Source organism: Cebus imitator, unplaced genomic scaffold, assembly GCF_001604975.1.
Source record: "Cebus imitator isolate Cc_AM_T3 unplaced genomic scaffold, Cebus_imitator-1.0 Scaffold385, whole genome shotgun sequence".
Classification (NCBI taxonomy): domain Eukaryota; kingdom Metazoa; phylum Chordata; class Mammalia; order Primates; family Cebidae; genus Cebus; species Cebus imitator.
Genome location: NW_016107700.1, coordinates 1561312 through 1580848, shown reverse-complemented (window position 1 = coordinate 1580848; position 19537 = coordinate 1561312). Strand labels below are relative to the sequence as shown.

Sequence of the window (19537 nt, the reverse complement as noted above, 5' to 3'; positions counted from 1 at the left end):
TGACCAGGATGGTCTCGATCTCTTGACCTTGTGATCCACCCGCCTCGGCCTCCCAAAGTGCTGGGATTACAGGCTTGAGCCACCGCGCCCGGCCTTTTACTTTTCTATTTTTTTTGAGACGGATTCTCACTTGGTCACCCAGGCTGGAGTGCAATGGCGTGAACTCGGCTCACTGCAACCTGTGCCACCTGGGTTCAAGCAATTCTTCTGCCTCAGCCTCCTAAGTAGCTGGGATTACAAGCACACGCCACCATGCCCAGCTAATTTTTTTGTACTTTTAGTAGAGACTAAAAATACACCATGTTGGCCAGGCTGGTCTCAAACCTCTGACTTCAGGTGACCCACGTGCCTCGGCCTCCCAGTGTATTGGAATTATAGGTGTGAGCCACTGTGCCTGGCCTAGAAAGCTATTTTTAGAAACTACAGGTTAACATGAGAAAGTTTTTAAGTGTCAATTGGTTGAACCAAATTTGTTAACAATATATGATTATAACCAATAAAACCAAATATATAGAGAAAACAATATTGTAGAGCCGCAAATGCCAAAACTGACTGTGGGGGTGGGGGAAGTAGAGTTAGTTGTGGGCAGTGAGAGTTTTTTTTTTTTTAACTTTTACTGTTACTTATTTTTCCTCCCTTATTGCTTTAAAAACTACATATTTGTCCATATATGATAGGTCTTTCTAGATCTTTCTCTGTTCATTTACATATCTTTATCCCCACCCACAATAGACACACACATTCCATGTTGTTTTTAATGGAACCATATAATTTAACCTTGGGGAGAAGAGAAATTATAAAAGAACTTCTCCAAAACTGCTTGCAAGAGAACACCTTTAAGGCTCTGGTTTTTGGCTTTGAATTTTCTGTTAAGGATGTTTAACATGATGATAGCAGAAGCTGGTTATTATTCAGCTCAAAGGTCTGGTATGAAGGACAGGAACAAGGTAGCTGTTGTTCTTACAGCCCTGAAACACGTATCTGATGACATGAAGACTCACAAGAACCCTGCCTTGAAGTCTCAGAGTGGTCCAGTACGCAGTGGCCCCAAGCCATTCTCTGCACCTAAACCCCAAACCAGCCCATCCCCCAAACCAGCCACAAAGAAGGAGCCAGCTATACTTGAACTGGAGGGCAAGAAGTGGAGAGTGGTGAGTTAGAAATACCTGGACTGGGGCAGGTATTTTCATTTACTTATTTTATTTTTTTGAGACAAGAGTCTGACTTTGTCACCCAGGCTGTAGTGTGGTGGTGTGATCTCTGCTCACTGCAACCTCCGCCTCCTGGGGACAAGGAGTAGGAACGGGGATTAAATGGAGCTTAGCTAGATGAGGGCAGAGTTCTGGCTTTAATTACAAGAACAAAAAGTTTGGGATAGCCTGCTTTTTTTGTTGTTGTTCAGTGTGTGGTTTGTGATGAGAATCCTGGGATATTTCTTTAATAGGAAAATCAGGAAAATGTTTCCAACCTGGTGATTGATGACACAGAGCTGAAACAGGTGGCTTACATTTACAAGTGTGTCAACACGACATTGCAAATCAAGGGCAAAATTAACTCCATTACAGTAGGTGAGTCCTTGTCACTATCCCATGAAAGCACTGTCCCAAAACCCGAGGGCTAATACCACTTTAACCTACCCTATTCTTAAAGATTCTTAAATATATATTACTTTCCTTTAAAGTTATACTGTTGACTTGCTCCCTTTCTTCTCCTAGATAACTGTAAGAAACTTGGCCTGGTATTCGATGACGTGGTGGGCATTGTGGAGATAATCAACAGTAGGGATGTCAAAGTTCAGGTAACTCGATAATTTGGCTCCTTCCTTTAGTCCCTGAGGAATTAATTGAAAGAGACATGGCAGACCCACAGATGTTGCTTTAGTGGGAATCTGATTCTACAAAGGCTGTAAGCTGAGCTGCTTTGGATGTGGCAGAAGAGAGGTTGGCTCTACAAGTGAGTTCTTTCCAGGACCCATCCCACCCCACCCAAGTATCCAGTGTCTTATGCACCTGTGAGCTTTTCATGTAGTTGCTGAGTCATATGAAACAGGAAAGCTTTTCCTGCAACTTACTGTTGTCCTCCCCAATGGCTGGGACTCAGTTCTCTTGGTTTACTCTGCAGGTAATGGGTAAAGTGCCAACCATTTCCATCAACAAAACAGATGGCTGCCATGCTTACCTGAGCAAGAATTCCCTGGATTGTGAAATAGTCAGTGCCAAATCTTCTGAGATGAACGTCCTCATTCCTACAGAAGGCGGTGACTTTGTAAGTTTCTTGATCTCTTTAGTAGTATGATATTAAAAACAGAAGGGACTGAAGGTTTTTTGCATTGGAGAAAGCTATTTTATGAACATTCTGCACTGAGTAGGTAAAAACCCAACAATGCACACCAAAAGCACACAGAAGTGAGGTAGTCTAGTGTAGCGGGGCTCCAGAGGGAAGGTGGTTTCTGCCTAAATGGAGCTCGAGGTTGCAAAAAAGAATGGGGATGAGCCATGGCACCTTGTCAAGCTGGTGCTATAAGGCCATATGTACTATCATTTATACCCCATAGACTTAATAGTCTGTCCAAGATCCCAGATCACTGAACACTAGAACACGGCGTGTCTCTGTGGCTTTTCTTCCACTACATCCTTCCCTGCTGCTGGAGTTAAGTGAAAGCAAGCATTGGGAGAGATGTGTGGGATTTAGCCCCAGCTCTTCTTTCGCTTGGATTTAAACCTGCTGTCTCTTCTTTATTTGCAGAATGAATTCCCAGTTCCTGAGCAGTTCAAGACCCTATGGAATGGGCAGAAGTTGGTCACCACAGTGACAGAAATTGCTGGATAAACGAAGTGCCACTGGATTCTTTGCCCTCCCTTCACACCATGGGATAAATCTGTATCAAGACGGTTCTTTTCTAGATTTTCTCTACCTTTCTGCTCTTAAAACTGCTTCTCTGCTTTGAGAAGCACAGCTACCTGCCTTCACTGAAATATACCTCAGGCTGATTTGGGGTGGGATAGCAGGTCAGTTGATCTTCTGCAGGAAGGTGCAGCTTTTCCATATCAGCTCAACCATGCTGCCAGTCCATTCTGAAGGAACTGCCAACCAGGACTGATGATGCATTTTAGCTTTGAGCTTTTGGGGGTTATTCTACCAACAAACAGTCCATTGAAAAGAAAAGAGTCCCAGGAATTAACAGATCAGAATGTTCACACTGGTTAATCTTTTTCTTTTTTTCTTTTTTTAGTATTTGTTCTGCTCAATGGTTAACCTTTTTCTAACAATGAGCATGAAGATAGCAGAAGCTGATGTGTTTCCAGATGGTTCTTCTAACCAAACTAATTTTTTACTGTTGACAAGTGAGGCAAGGGTTGCACTGGACCAAAGGCTGAGGCTTGGCTATCTAGCATTCCATGCAAAATTGTTCCCTATAAGCATTCCTTTTATTCTCTATTCCATCCTGGGTCTGCCTCAACCATGACATAGGAGCGTCTCCGGTACTAGCTGCTGTGGCAGTGCCCTTCATCCAGGGCAGTTAAAGGAGCCTTGGACCCATTCTTTCCCTGGGATTCCTGTCCAGCACCTTCCTACAGAGATGACTTAAAAGGAAAAAAACACCATTCCAAGGAGTCTGGCATTTCTGAATCCTCCTTCCCTGCTAGGTGCCTGCCACCTGTCTTCACTGCCTCCTTTTCCTTGTCATGCTCATCAGCTATGGCTTCTGTCCAAGCACCTGAACAGAGGACTGAAACCTCCACTGCAGGCTGGTTTTAGGTCTTGATTTATGTAAGAATCTTGCACAGCACTGCTAATGTAAAGTTCAGTTTTTTCCCTCTAGGACAAACACCAAAATATGCAACTTTTTTGGTGGGAAGAGAGATTGTCCTGTGATTTCTGCCCATTTCCTGAGGCCTGTGGAAATAAACCTTTATGTACTTAAAGTTATACAGAAAATAGAATAAAGTTAATACCAAACTTGCCTAGTTGTTTACCTGTGATACTGGCTGTACAGAAATGTAAAAAATGTTGAAAAATAACACCAAGGATAAGAAACTACTCTTTATTTTAGACAACCTCATAAAATTATTTTCACATCTCCCTACTTCTTGCTCTTAATCCTCATCTTTTAGTTGAAGAATAAGGCCTGAGAGAGAGAAAAGAAATCCATAATGGGTAAACTATCAGCACCAACACAGTTCTTTCATCAAGGCTTAGCTCATCATTTCTCCAAACTGGCATTCTACAGAAATGTCTTCCAAAAAGCGTTAAGTTTTCAGAGTGGGGACTATGATTTCCATGCTCAAATAGTGTAGGTAATGGTAGATTTAGTTTTATTTACTGTAACAGGAATTCTCAGAGTCCTTAGATTATGGGTTGATCTCCAGAAGGAGAAAGGGAGTGTGTAGTATTTTCCAAACTTTTTGAGCAAACAATTCTTTTCTCACAGAATACATCAGAAACAGTTTGGAGTATGCTGGTAAATATGTTTTGGGGATGGAAGTTAGAAAGCCTGATGTTTTTCATATGGTTCCTCCCATTCTCTGCTAAAGCCAGCAACACAGTAAGTTAACTCTAGCATCGAGACCAGTAGTCATATTAAGAAAGAGCAGGTTGGTCAAGAATGGAATAGGAAGAACTAGCTGCCTCACTTTTCACTTTCATACCTACATTTTCTTCACTCCCTATATAAGTTATACAAGATGTACATTTCCTCTCTTAAGCAACTTAATGGGGTGCTACTTCCCTCCTTTAGTGACAAAGCAACTAATTCATCACTACCTGAGGAGACAAAAAGGGGTGCTGCAGAAACAAGACTGTAGGCCAGTGGGATTTGTCTAATAATTGATAAGATGATAGCACAGAGCAGCATACTCAGAGAGGAAGGCAGCCTTAAGAAATTATGCAGAAATAGCCAAGCAAGACTTCCAAGCACTGGTTAAATCACCAGTAAAAAAAAAAAAGCATTTATGTGAGTACCTCAGGCCTGGGTACCTCCTTGCTTGAAATATGGCAAGACTTGGAAAAATGTTTGCCCTTAGAATCTATCTCATTGCTTTAATTAGTTGTCTCCTTTGGGCCTGGGCACAGTTCTGGCACTGATCTGCAACAGATTGTTTTTCTAAAACTGAGCTTGACCACATGAAAAGTTTGTAAAACAATCTCCATGGTAATTAAACTTGCATTCAACACCATATGGTGATAGAAGACAGCAAAGGATAAGATTCAGATCTTAGATCTTTCCAAGTAGGGCGTGTTAGATGATGATAAAAGGATTAGTTGCAAGCTGGATCTAAGCTCAGGCTTGGGCGTGAAGGAAACTCTCCCACGTGGTCTGGAAGAGTTAAGGGCTCCCTGAGCTCTATCGTGAACTGTACGGGTTTCATTCAAGGAATGGTATGATGTGGGCATAAAACCATTCTTCAGACAGCTGAAGATGGTCCCCTTCAGTAGCTAGAAACACTAGCTGTCCTGCTTTGTCCATTTCCTTTAGCCCCAGGCGGTCCTGCAGAGGGAAAGGCCATAATTAGTCAAAAAGCTTAAGTGGTGGAGTAAATACGTATGTTAACTTGAGATAATATTGCCAAAATGCAGTATGTATGTCCCGAGTATAAAAATTGAGGTTTATTTTCAAAAAATGCCAAAAAGGATCTCGCCCAGTTTTTTCTAAGTATTAAAAATATACATGCAATTGAGATTGCTCTATACAGAGTTCTAGATTCTGCTTTTTGAAAAGCTGCTCAGTCAGAAGACTACCGATAGATGGGCAAGCCATGGACAACACTCCCTCAGAATGCCATAGGTAAGTGGGACTGAGCCAAAGCTAGGTAACTTAAAAAACATATCCAACCCTTAGGTAACAAACCCTGGGACACTTTCATATTCTGCAGTTGAAAACATCATTACCCATAGCCTAGGTGCTGGAGAACAACCTCTGGTCGGGAAGATAAGCAGTTATGACAGTGCCAGAATGGTGCTTCTGCTGTGGCCACCATCACGTCAAGTTTCACAATAAGGACGTTCTTAGCTGTAATTTCTCAAGCCTTTTTTTTTTTTAAATCAGATCCCAGCTTCCCTTTTTACTTCACCACCCAAGCTGAGGCGCCCAATGCAAAAGAAAAACCAAGAGGAGACAAATGGCTTCTAAAATAATATGGAGGAATTCTAGTAGAAGGTGATTGTTTCAGATGTAGTATGTATTTTGGAGAGTCTGTCTCCAATATAAAATCCTTAGGGCCAGGCGCAGTGGCTCACGCTTGTAATCCCAGCACTCTGGGAGGCTGAGGCGGGCGGATCACCTGAGGTATGGAGTTCAAGACCAGCCTGGCCAATATGGTGAAACCCCATCTCTACTAAAAAAACAAAATATTAGGCATGGTGGTATGTGCCTATAAGCCCAGCCACTAGTGAGTCCAATGCAGAAGAATCGTTTGAACCCGGGAAGCAGAGGTTGCAGGGAGCTGAGACTGCACCACTGCACTCCAGCCTGGGTGACAGAGCGAGACTCCGCCTCAAAAAAAAAAAAAGAAATCCTTAAAGTGTGGAAGGCCCCAGAACTGGAGGTGATGAAATACTGCAACTTCTGCTTAAGAAACAGGACCTACTGCCAAACAAAACTCACAACTCTAGTCCCACTCAACCTCCTGCAGGAGCTTCCTTTGTCAATGTGTAATTTACAAACAGGATTTCATATCTATTAATGTTTAAAAGTAACCCCATGGTCAGGAGTTCAAGACCAGCCTGACCAGCATGGAGAAACCCAGTCTCTACTAAAAATACAAAATTAGCTGGGCATGGTGGTGCATGTCTGTAATCCCAGCTACTGTGGAGGCTGAAGCAGGAGAATCACTTAAACCCAGGAGGCAGAGGTTGCAGTGAGCTGAGATCATGCTACTGCCTCCAGCCTGAGTGACAAGAGTGAAACTCTTGTCTCAAAAAAACAACAAAAAAAGCCAGTTACACCCCATTGGCCAGGCGCAGTGGCTCATGCCTGTAATCCCAGCACTTTGGGAGGCCCAGGGAGGTGGATCACCAGGCTAGCCATGACCATCCTGGCCAACATTTCCACAACCCCATCTCTCCTAAAAATACAAAAATTAACCAGTGGCGTGCACCTGTAATCCCAGCTACTAGTGGGGCTGAGGCAGGAGAATTACTTCAACCTCGGAGACAAAGGTTGCAGTGAGCCAAGATTGAGGCACGGCACTCCAGCCTGGGTGACAGAGCGAGACTCCATCTCAAAAAAAAAAGGAATGCCTCTATGTTTTCGTCATGCATGGAGGCTTCCTGGATTTGTAGTGGCCTCAGCAAAGGCAGCTAGTTTTAAACCTTTTTATCAAAAGGAGGGAATCAGAGATGAGGTTTTTGTTGTTCTTGCTTGGAAACCATAAGGTTATATAGTCAGGATGTAGTGGATTTCTGTAACCCAGTGCCTGATAAGCTAGAGCAACAATCAAGAGCCTAACAAGCTTCACCCATATTGGACATGAGTCAGGTGTTTCAGGAGTACCTAGTGCTCTGAGGTGTACAGGGCAGGGCTCAAACACCACAGAACCTAGCAGCTTCAGGAACTGGGAGCTAAAAAAGACAGCACCAACCTCCCAAAACAGCCTTCTCCCTGCCAGTTACCTGTGTGTACAAGGAGGTCTCCTGTAACGGAATGGTTTCCTTGGCTTGGCCACTTCTGTAAAATCCAAACCACTGCAGGAGAGACAAAAGAAATAAGATCAGATCAGACATACAGCACATACTGCCAAGATAATTTGAGACTGGTTAGAAGCTAAGACTGCCAACCAAGTGAACCTCATAAAGCTGTAGCAAGAAGGAAAAACAGACAGGGTATGTCTGAGTCATCTGATGAGTTAATCTTTCCAAGGGGCTGCTTTCCACTCCCCCAGAATTTCTCCTTCCCACATTTATTAAGCAGTAAATGTGAAAAACTCCTGTGCTGAGCTCTAGACATTCAAGGATGAATATATAATCTGTTTCCAAAAAGCTTCCAGTCTAACAAGGCACAGAAACAATTCACTGTTGGGCACAGAGGTCAGCAAACGTTTTTATAAAGGCCAGATAGAAAATATTTTAGGCTGTAAGGGCCATATGGTTGCAACTACTCACTGCTGCCACTGTAACAAAAGCAGCCACAGACAATATGTAAAAAGTAACTAAAACTGTGTTCCAATGAGGACACTGAAATTTAAATTTTATATAATCTTTCTATGTCAAAATACTTATGTCAAAATAAATTTTACATAATCTTTATATGTCAAGTTTTTTCCCCCAACCATTAAAAAATGTAAAAACTATTCTTCACTTGTGGGCCACACCAAAACAGGTAGCAGGATGGACTTGGCCTGTGGGCCACAATCGGCCAACCCCTGGTGGTGTGACATAATGTGATGAGTGTTCTAACAGAGGCTGATGATTCTGCAAAAGGGATTACATTCTGGCTGGTTGTGGTGGCTCACGCCTGTAATCCCAGCACTTTGAAATCACGAGGTCAGGCTGGTTCAAGACCAGCCTGGACAACGTGGTGAAACCCTGTCTCTACTAAAAATACAAAAATTAGCCAGGTATGGTGGCAGGCACCTGTAATCCCAGCTACTCAGGAGGCTGAGGCAGGCGAATTGCTTGAACCCGGAAGAAGGTTACACTGAGCTGAGACCATGCCACTGAACTCCAGCCTAGGTGACAGAGTAAGACTCTGTCTCAAAAAACAAACAAACAAACAAACAAAAGGGATCCCATTCTTCTTGGAATGGGATGGCATCCTGGCCTTGACGGATGAATAGGAATTGTCAGGTGGAGAAGCCAAGGAAGGGCATTCTAGAGACAGAAAAGCATGAACAAAGGCATACGAGAGAAAAAGCACAGGTAGTACAATGTGGCTTGATCAAGAGTATATGAAGCGTGCAGACAATGAAGATTAGGCCGAATAACAGGGTGAAGCCAGATTAAGGCAGACCTTGGAGGCCAAGCTTAGGAATTTATGTTTTGGGCTAGTGATTCTGAATCTTTTTTTTGGGTCTCTGATCTCTGGAAAATAGATTAAAATTATAGACCCTTCTCCAGAGAATGCAATTACATAATTTTGCAAAGAATTTTGGGGTCGGGGGTAGGAGATTACAACCTTCAGTGTCCCATTTACGGACCTTAGGTGAAGAACCCTTGTTCTACACAAAAGTTGGTAGAAGGGACTGAAGGTTCTTTCCCCAACAGGCAGCTGTATTTTTTCATTTCATTTCATTTCTTTTGTTTTATTTCATTATTTCATTTCATTTCAATTTCATTTTATTTTATTTTTGAGACAGAGTCTCGCTCTGTCACCCAGGCTGGAGTGCAATGGCATGATCTTGGCTCACTGAAACCTCTGCCTCCTGGGTTCAAGTGATTCTCCCACTTCAGCTTCCTGAGGAGCTGGAATTACAGGTGGCCACCACTATGCCCAACTAATTTATTTTTTTGGATTTTGAGTACAGATGGGATTTCACCAAGTTGGCCAGGCTGGTCTTAAACTCCTGACCTCAGGTGATCCACCTGCCTCAGCCTCCAGGAGTGCTGGGATTATAGGTATGAGCCAATGTGCCCGGCTGGCAGGTATATTTTAATGCCATTTACTCTCCTGGCATGTGGCCTAAGTAGTGTCTCACCTCCGAATCTACAGGGTCCACAATGGAATCATTCAGGAATTTCACCATCACAAACTTCTTCAGGGCCATCATGTTTTTCTTGTAGGACTCGTTGATACCCTGCAAGAAAGGCCAGCAACACCTCAGGTCATTACCACCAGATACCAGCAGAGGGATTAAAGCCTTCCAGTTCTCTAGTCTAGGCCACCATGCTTCTTCCCCATGGGTATGGGCTGTTTTGCAGCTTCCTGTCCAGGAAATAACCACACAGCTTTAAAATAAAATTAAAAAAAAAAACACTTTATTTTAGATTCAGGGGGTACATGTGCAGTTTTGTTACAAGGGTATATTGCGTGATGCTGAGGTTCGGGATTCTGTTGATCCTTCGACCCAAATAGTGAACACAGTAACCAACAGGAAGTTTTTCGGCCCTGGCCCCTCCCTCCTAGCTTTTGGAGTCTCCAGTGTTCCCATCTTTATATCCATGTATACCCAATGTTTAGCTCTCACTTGTAAGTGCAAATGTGATATCTGATCTGTTTCTGTGTTCATCTGCTTAGGATAATGGCCTCCAGCTACATCCATGTTACCACAAAGAACATGATTTCATTCTTTTTTATGACTGTAATATTCCATGGTGTATATGTACCACATTTTCTTTATCCAGTCCACCACTGATGGGCACCTAGGCTGATTCCATGTCTTTGCTATTGTGAACAGTGCTGCAATAAACACAAGTGCAAGTGTCTTTTTGGTAGGACAATTTGTTTTCCTTTGGGTGTATACCCAGTCATGAGATTGCTTATACAGCTTTTTATTTATTTTTTTGAGGTGGAGTCTCACGCTGTCACCCCGGCTGGAGTGCAGTGGTGCGATCTCAGCTCACTGCAACCTCCATCTCCTGGGTTCAAACAATTCTACTGCCTCAGCCTCCCAAGTAGCTGGGATTACAGGCGGCCACCACTATACCTAGCTAATTTTGTAGTTTTAGTTAAGACAGGATTTCACTACGTTGGCCAGGCTGGTCTCAAACTCCTAACCTCAGGTGATCTGTCTGCCTTGGCCTCCCAAAGTGCTGGGATTACAGGTGTGAGCCACTGTCTGGCCTCATACAGTCCTTTCTTACCATCCTACCTGACTGACATGCCACCAACATGGCATACAGGTACAACTATGAATCTACACCATACTCCATAGGTGTCCATCACATGGGTGAGAGGCTTCTATCAGAGAAAGCGATGACAAAATAAGAAACTGCAAATTCTGAGTAGTTCTGCTACACTATTCCGTGTTGTTTTTTGTTTGGTTTGTTTTTCCCTTCAAACTTTCTGTTTAAAAACAAAAAAACCAAAAGACTCTCCAGATGAGTCTTAATATAAACTGAGCCATCTAGTTTATCAGAACCTCCCAAACCATGCTTGTGTCTAGGACATACTCAGAGCCTCCTGTAGTCTCTCTTCTAGGTGAATCTCTTGAGAAAATCTGTCCCCAAACTGATCCATCAGGAAAGCTTCCCTCATGAAGACAGCAGCTGTGAATTTCCACCTAGCCCAGTCGGCAACCTGCTAAACTTATCTTGCGTGTTTCAACACTAGGAGAGGGAGAGAACTTAAGGGAGGAAAGGCAAATGAATTTCAACCTCCCTAAAAGGAACTGAATCTCAAAGGCACTGGCTCCCAAAAAACAGAACTTTTGTTTCTTCGGGCCTGCCCAGGACAATCTGGGTAAACACCACTGATTTGTTTATGAGGACCTAAACAGAAAAAAGAAGGCACAACTATGGGAGCTGGGTTTGGGGGCTTACCCGCTCCTGATTTATATCTGCCAAGAAGATGCTGTGATTGCGATACACATCTTCCTTTATGGGGTCATGCCAGTATTCAGCTTGCACGAGGCTGTAGGGAAAAAAAAGGAATCAAGTGATCAAGCTGCACGTCAGTCAGTATGCCTGGAGCATGCTCAGTACAAAGGCCACTAAGAAACTTTAAAAGGACAAAAGGCCAAAGTCCTCAAGTTCCAAGCCTTATACTTTAATAGAGAAGACAAGACTTGCACCTATGAAACTATCAACAAGACACCTTCCTGAGACAAGGACTATTCAGCATAGTCCGGAAATTATCAAAGACTTAGGCAAAGGACTCATCAATATTTGCTTCCCCTAAGGCACCGGGGTTCATCATACTTATCATGCTGAAATGGTTTGGCTGTGTCCCCACCCAAATCTCATCTTGAATTATAACTCCCACAATTCCCACGTGTCATGGGAGGTGACTGAATTATGGGGGCGGGTCTTTCCTGTGCTCTTCTTGTGATAGTGAATAAGTTTGATGACAGCTGATGTTTTCAAAGAGGCAAGCTGGGCTGGGCGTTATGGTTCATGCCTGTAATCCCAGTACTTTGGGAGGCTAAGGTGGGTAGATCACCTGAGGTCAGGAGTTCAAGACCAACCTGGCCAACACGGGGAAACCCCATCTCTACTAAAAATACAAAAATTAGCTGAGCATGGTGGCGCATGCCTGTAATCCCAGCTACTTGGGAGGCTGAGGCAGGGAGAATCACTTGAACCCAGGAAATGGAAGTTTCAGTGAGCTGAGATCACGCCATTGCACTCCAACCTGGGAGACAGAGCAAGACTCCATCTCAAAAAATAAAAATAAAAAATAAAATTAAGAGGGGAGTTTCCCTGCCCAAGCTCTCTTCTTTTATCTGTCATCATGTGAGACATACCATTCACCTGCCATGATTATAAGGCTTCCCCAGCCACATGAACCTGTAAGTCCATTATAAACCTCTTTTATAAATTGCCCAGTCTTGGGCATGTCTTTATCAGTAGCATGAAAACAAACTAATACAGTAAACAGGCACCAGTAGAGTGGGGTGCTGCTGAAAAGATAGCCAAAAATGTGGAAGCGACTTTGGAACTGGGTAACAGGCGGAGGTTGGCACAGTTTGGAGGCCTCAGAAGAAGACCAAAAAAAATGTGGGAAAGTTTGGAACTTTCTAGAGATTTGTTGAATGGCTTTGACCAAAAGCCTGATAGTGATATAGACCATAAGGTCCAGGCTGAGGTGGTCTCAGATGGAGATAAGGAACTTGTTGGAAACTGGAGCAAAGGTGACTCTTGCTACGTTTTAGCAAAGAGACTGGCGGCATTTTGCCCCTGCCTTAGAGATTTGTGGAACTTTGAACTTGAGAGACATGATTTAGGGTATCTGGTGGAAGAAATTTCTAAAGCATTCAAGAGGTGACCTGAGTGCTGTCAAAAGCACTCCATTTTATAAGGAAAGCAGAGCATAAAAGTTCAGAAAATTTGCAGCCTAACAACATGATAGAAAAGAAAATCCCATTTTCTTTGGTGAAATTTAAGCCAGCTGCAGAAATTTGCATAAGTAACAAGGAGCTGAATGTTAATCCCCAAGACACTGAGGAAATGTCTCCAGGGAATGTCAGAGGTCTTCAAGGCAGCCCCTCCCATCACAGGCCTAGAAGCCTAGGAGGAAAAAGTGGTTTTGTGGGCCAGGTCCAGGGTCCCTGTGCTGTGTGCAGTCTAGGGACTTGGTGCCCTGCATCCCAGCTGCTCTAGCCATGGCTGAAAGAGGCCAATGTAGAGCTTGGGCTGTGGCTTCGGAGGGTGCAAGCCACAAGCCTTGGCAGCTTCCACATGGTGTTGAGCCTGCAAGTGCACAGAATTCAAGAATTAGGGTTTGGGAACCTCTGCCTAGATTTCAGAGGATGTATGGAAACACCTGGATGTCCAGGCAGAAGTTTGTTGCAGGAGCGGGGACCTCATGGAGAACCTCTGCTAGGGCAGTACAGAAGGGAAATGTGGGGTTGGAGCCCCCACACAGAGTCCTTACTGGGGCACTGCCTGGTGGAGCTGTGAGAAGAGGGCCACCATGCTCCAGACCCCAGAATGGTAGATCCACTGACAGCTTCCACCATGTGCCTGGAAAAGCTGCAGACACTCAATGCCAGCCCATGAAAGCAGCCAGGAGGGAGGCTGTACCCTGCAAAGCCACAGGGGCAGAGCTGCCCCAGACAATGGGAACCCACCTTTTGCATTAGCGTGACCTGGATGTGAGACCTGGAATCAAAGGAAATCATTTTCTTTTTTTTTTTTTTTTTTTGAGACGGAGTTTCATTCATGTTACCCAGGCTGGAGTGCAATGGCGCGATCTCGGCTCACTGCAACCTCCACCTCCTGGGTTCAGGCAATTCTCCTGCCTCAGCCTCCTGAGTAGCTGGGATTACAGGCACACGCCACCATGCCCAGCTAATTTTTTGTATTTTTAGTAGAGACGAGGTTTCACCATGTTGACCAGGATGGTCTCGATCTCTTGACCTCGTGATCCACCCACCTCGGCCTCCCAAAGTGCTGGGATTACAGGCTTGAGCCACCGCGCCTGGCCAGGAAATCATTTACAAGCTTGAAGATTTGACTGCCCCACTGGATACTGGACATGCATAGGGCCGGTAGCCCCTTTGTTTTGGCCAATTTCTTCCATTTGGAAAGGCTGTATTTACCTAATGCCTGTACCCCCACTGTATCTAAGAAGTAACTAACCTGCTTTTGATTTTACAAGCTCATAAGTAAATAGGTAGAAGGGACTTACCTTGTCTCAGATGAGACTTCTTTGAACTGTGGTCTTTTGGGTTAATACTGAAATGAGTTAAGACTTTGGCGAACTGTTGGGAAGGCATGATTGGTTTTAGAATGTGAGGACATGAAATTCTGGAGAGGCCAGGGGTGGAATGATATGGTTTGGTTGTCTCCCCACCCAAGTCTCATCTTGAATTGTAACTCCAACAATTCCCATATCCCTCAGTGGGAAGTGACTGATTTATGAGGGCAGGTCTTTCCTGTGCTAGTCTCATGATAGTGAATGAGTCTCACGCAATCTGATGATTTCATTTTTTTATTTTTTATCTTTTGTTTTTGAGACTGGGTCTCACTCTGTTGCCCAGGCCAGAGTGTAGTGGCGCAATCTTGGTTCACTGCAACCTCGGTTCACTGCAATGTCTGTCTATTGAGTTCAAGTGATTCTCTCACCTTAGCTTCCCGAGTAGCTGAGACTACAGGCACACACCACCACACCTGGATAATTTTTGTATTTTAGGTAGAGACAGGGTTTCACCAGGTTGGCCAGGCTGGTCTCAAACTCCTGACCTCTGGTGATCTACCCACCTAGGTCTCCCAAAGTGCTGGGATTACAGGTGTGAGCTACCATGCCCGACCATGATCTGATGGTTTTAAGGAGGGGAATTTCCCTCCCTAAGTTCTCTTCTCTTGTCTGCCACCATGTGAGATATGCCATTCACCTTCCACCATGATTGTGAGGCTTTCCCAGCCACATGGAACTGTAGGTCCATTATAAACTTCTTTTGTTAATTGCCTAGTCTCCGGTATGTATTTATCAGCAGCATGAAAACATGTAATACATGTACCTTCTAGTCATGGTGGCACATGCCATCCCCTCCCACAACTCTACCACATCCTGCAAGACTCAGCTCAAACATCACCACCACCGGGTCTTCCTTTCCACACAATCATCTATCCCATCCATCTTGCCACCCTCACACTGGGATGGAGATGTAACCTCTCATTTACCACACTGTTGAGTGATAGCACATTTCGGTATTCTGGTATGTCATGCCATTTTCAAGTACAAGGGCAAGTATTTGGTTGTTATAATACTATTATTTCAGACACAGGTTAGCAGTTCTATTCACACGTACATACTTCCTTTCCAATCTCCCTCCACTTCCCCTTCCCTTCCAGCCCCCACCTCCTCAAAATGGGCACTGTTACCACAGGCCTCACATGGGGAAATGGGAAAATTTGAACAAACTCTCTATCCCAGGTTGGCAGGGAGAGAAATCAAAATTTCTACAACATAAGCTCCCCAGCCAGAGTGGAAGAGCTGCCCAGAGGCAGTGGTCCTGAAAACCCCACTCAGTGGAGCAGGATGGCACTAAAGCTCAACGGAGCCAGCTACGTCAGAGAAGATGGAGCTCTCACTCCCAGGAGCAGATGAGACTGAAGTTAAAGGAAGCAGCAGCCAGAGTGACATTCTAGAATGTGTTTATATATGTATTTGAAATCTTTTAAATGTTTAGAATGCTGAACCCTTATAGAATACGATGCATACTGGTCTTGTCATTTCACTGTAGTATTGCTGTCGCTCACATGCAAGAATGCTGGCTTCCAGTCTCTCCCCTACAGACCTGTAAGCTCCTTGGCAAATGGCAGATGTTCAGTAGTCAGTGTTTGCTGAATGAAATAAACTGATGTCAGATGTCAGGCAAGATATGAAAGAAGCTGGCACTCAAGGAGGGGTAGGATTTACATGTGAGGAGAAGGGAGGGAGGCCTAGTTAGAACAAGGGAAGAAGGAGCTTCCGGGGTGGAAGGGTGACTGTACGCTGCTGCGCGGTAGGAATGCTGGGCACACACACCTTTCACAAAGGCGGCTGATCAAAGCTTATTCAAAAAAATTTAAGGGAATGAATACAAAGGTCTTTGGATCTTGCCAGGCCAGGTTTCTGGTGACCCAGAACAGCAGTAGGGAGGCCTTTTGGCAAAGGTTGAAAGAGAAGGAAGGCCATAGTCATAGGTCACCTTTTTGTGTGAGAAGATAACAGCTAAGAAGGGGAAATAGGAAGAAGTGAGAGACGCTTTGTTTTGTAAGAAGCCTGGTGCATATGGGACGGCCAAGGGGAAGGACCTCGGGACGAGCAGAACTGGAGGTGCCACAGAAGGGGGATGCTGTGTGAGTTGGGGGAGGCTCTTCAAAAGGCAGACGGAGAAACATGGGATTGTATTATCATCATCTCTTTTTTACCACTGGAGGGGCAAATTCAGAGACGTTAAGCAACTCCCACTCCTCAAGCTACTCAGTCAGTTGTAGCAAAGGAAAAATAAGAGCCTAAACCTGTCTGAGTCCATACTCCTACCCATGCACCACACTCAAGAGGCAGGAAAGGACAGCTCCTGTGGAACTTCCCAACTACGGACCACAGTAAGGCAAGCCTTTCCTGCCTTCTCTAGCCACTGTGGCTCAGAGATGGTAACACTTAGGCCAGGCATGGTAGCTCATGCCTATAATCCCAGCATTTTGGGAGGTAGAGGATGCCTTGAAGCCAGGAGTTTGAGACTAGCCTGGGAAACATAGCGAGACCCCATTTCTTTAAAAAGAAAAAAATTAGCTGGGCTTGGTGGTGTGTGCATGTAGTCTATCTATTCAGGAGGTTGAAGCAGGAGAATCACTTGAGGCCAGCAGTTCGAGACCTGCCTGAACATAGTGAGGCCCCGTCTCTACAAAACTTTTAAAAAAATTAGCCAGGTGTGGTGATGCATGCCTGTAGTCCTAGCTACTCTGGAGACTGAGGCAGGAGGATCACATGACCCCAGAAGTTCAAGGTACAGTGAGCTATGATTATATGCCACTGCGCTCCAGCTGTGGGGGGTCAGAGTGAGACCCTGTCTTAAAACAAAAAAACAAAAAACCAGCAGATGGTTAACTCTTCAATAACACTTCCTTTTTACCCCAGGCCTTTTCTAGGTACTTTACTTATAGTAACCTATTTAATCCTTATAAGAATTCCAAGAGGTACTAAGTTTACGTACATTTATAAATGAGACACTAACAGTGAGAGTGATTAAGTAGCTTGTCCAAGATCACACTGCTCAAAAGAACTGACCCAGAACAGGAATGCGGGCAGGGTAGCTCCCGAAGCCTGTTTTTTTTTTGTTTGTTTGTTTTTGTTTTGAGAAAGAGTTTTGCTCTTATTGCCCAGGCTGGAGTGCAACAGCATAATCTTGGCTCACTGCAACTTCCTTCCACCTCCCAGGTTCAAGTGATTCTTCTGCCTCAACCTCTGGAGTATCCAGGATTACAGGCATGCACCCATACCTGGCTAATTTTTTGTATTTTTAGTAGAGATGAGATTTTACCATGTTGGTTAGGCTGGTCTCGAACTCCTGACCTCAGGTGATCCACGTGCTTCAGCCTCCCAAAGTGCTAGATTACAGGCATGAGCCACCACATCTGGCCCAGAAGCCTATTCTTAACCACTAAACTCCACTGTCTCTGCTGCATGTGGGAGGCAGACTGCACCAGCTTCGTCAAACAGACTGGGGTTGGAATCACAGGTATATTCTACCTCTCTAAGCCTGTGTTGTAAAAATTAAACAAGATATGTAAAGCTCTGGTGCAGTATCCATCCATGGTAACCATTTCTATAATATTAGACCTGTCATTTTCTTTTTGTTTTTTTTCTTTGAGACAGTCTCACTCTGTTGCCCAGGCTGGAGTGCAGCAGTGTGGTCTTGGTTCACTGCAACCTTCACCTGCTGGGTTCAAGCAATTCTTGTGCCACAGCCTCCTGAATAGCTGGAATTAGAGATGCACACCACCAAACCCAGCTAATGTTTTGTATTGTTAGTAGAGACAGGGTTTCACCATGTTGGCCAGGCTGGTCTTGAACTCTTGACCTTAAGTGATCCGTGCACCTCAGCCTCCCAAAATGCTGGGACTACAGGTGTGAGCCATGGCACCTGGCCTAGATCTGTCGTTATTCTATTTTGTCCCTCCTCTGTCTCACTCTAGTGCAGCTACGGGTACAGTTTGCACAGAGGAGGGCTGTTCAGGGACCCAGCTGAGAAATGTAAGGCCTGAAGGAGAGCAAATGAAGAGCAGAAGTGCTGAGGTGACGTCAAAACTCCCTAAGGAATTCCAATTGAAACCCTGAGATAATTTTTGATGGAATTTGACAACAGAATTTTAAAATTCAGATGAAACAATAAAAGTCCAAGAACACCCAAGATTTGAAGAGGCAGGTAAAAGATGCTGTAGTAAATAAAAGAGTGTGGTAATGGGATAGAGACAGACAAATAAACCCATGGAACAGAAGAGCCCAGAAACAGACTCAAACACAGAACACCCCAGGTAGATGAAAAGCATGAGAATGAAAAACAAAACTTTAAAAAAGTTAAAAAAGGCCGGGCGTGGTGACTCACGCCAGCACTTTGGGAGGCCAAGGTGTGTGGATCACGAGGTCAAGAGATCAAGACCACCCTGGTCAACAAGGTGAAGCCCCGTCTCTACTAAAAATACAAAAATTAGCTGGGCATGGTGGTGAGCGCCTGTAATCCCAGCTACTCGGGAGGCTGAGGAAGGAGAATTGCTTGAACCCAGGAGGCGGAGGTTGCGGTGAGCGGAGATCGTGCCATTGTACTCCAGTCTGGGTAACAACAGCGAAACTCCATCTCAAAAAAAAAAAAAGTTAAAGGAAAATACAGGCTAGGGGAATAGCTTTGTGCATCTTGTGCGTCAATCAGATAACTTGATAAATTTGACTGAATCCAAATTAAAAGCTGCTGTACTGGATGATGATTGTATAACATTGAATGAAATTAATGCCACTAAAGTATAAACTTCAAAATGGTTAAAATGAAGCATAGTAGGAGGCTGAGGAAGCTATTCAGGAGGCTGAGGCAGAGGACTACTTGAGCACAGAAGTGTAAGTCTAGCCTGGGTAACAGAGCAAGACCCTGTCTCTATTTGTTTGTTTGTTTGACTCTACACCTAATACCTTTGACCATAGATCCCCTCCCTATTAAAAAAAAAAAAAAGAGTTAAAAGAAAGGTTAAAATGGCAAATCTTATGTTATATATGTTTTACTACAATTAAGATAATTAATAATGTAATATTTACAATTCCAATGAATTACGCACTTTAAATGGATGAATTGTATGCTATGTGAGCTATATCTCAATACAGTTGTTAAAAAAATAAACAAGCTTTCTATACCAAGAAAGACACCAAAAACAAAATTAAAAGACATATCAGCCAGGCACTGTAGCTCACGCCTATCCCAGCACTTTGGGAGGCCGAGGCAGGTGGATCACTTGAGGTCAGGAGTTC

General features: G+C 44.2%; 2 protein-coding genes across 9 annotated transcripts in view; one reads left to right on the top strand and one right to left on the bottom strand.

Moving 5' to 3' along the window:
• The window catches only part of CAP1 (cyclase associated actin cytoskeleton regulatory protein 1), a 31356-nt gene extending 27392 nt beyond the window's left edge, over positions 1 to 3964 (top strand). For all 8 annotated transcript variants that reach the window (XM_017507962.2, XM_017507959.2, XM_017507964.2 and 5 more), the window contains exons 9-13: positions 967 to 1151; positions 1445 to 1568; positions 1716 to 1798; positions 2122 to 2265; positions 2746 to 3964. In XM_017507962.2, coding sequence (XP_017363451.1) covers positions 967 to 1151; positions 1445 to 1568; positions 1716 to 1798; positions 2122 to 2265; positions 2746 to 2829 — 620 coding nt within the window. In that variant the 3' untranslated portion in view covers positions 2830 to 3964. The remainder of the gene's footprint in view (positions 1 to 966; positions 1152 to 1444; positions 1569 to 1715; positions 1799 to 2121; positions 2266 to 2745) is intronic.
• A 65-nt stretch (positions 3965 to 4029) lies between these two features.
• The window catches only part of PPT1 (palmitoyl-protein thioesterase 1), a 31911-nt gene continuing 16403 nt past the window's right edge, over positions 4030 to 19537 (bottom strand). Inside the window, exons 6-9 of the mRNA XM_017507966.2 lie at positions 11416 to 11506; positions 9633 to 9731; positions 7612 to 7683; positions 4030 to 5488 (exon numbers count right to left, since the gene is read on the bottom strand). Coding sequence (XP_017363455.1) covers positions 5366 to 5488; positions 7612 to 7683; positions 9633 to 9731; positions 11416 to 11506 — 385 coding nt within the window. The 3' untranslated portion in view covers positions 4030 to 5365. The remainder of the gene's footprint in view (positions 5489 to 7611; positions 7684 to 9632; positions 9732 to 11415; positions 11507 to 19537) is intronic.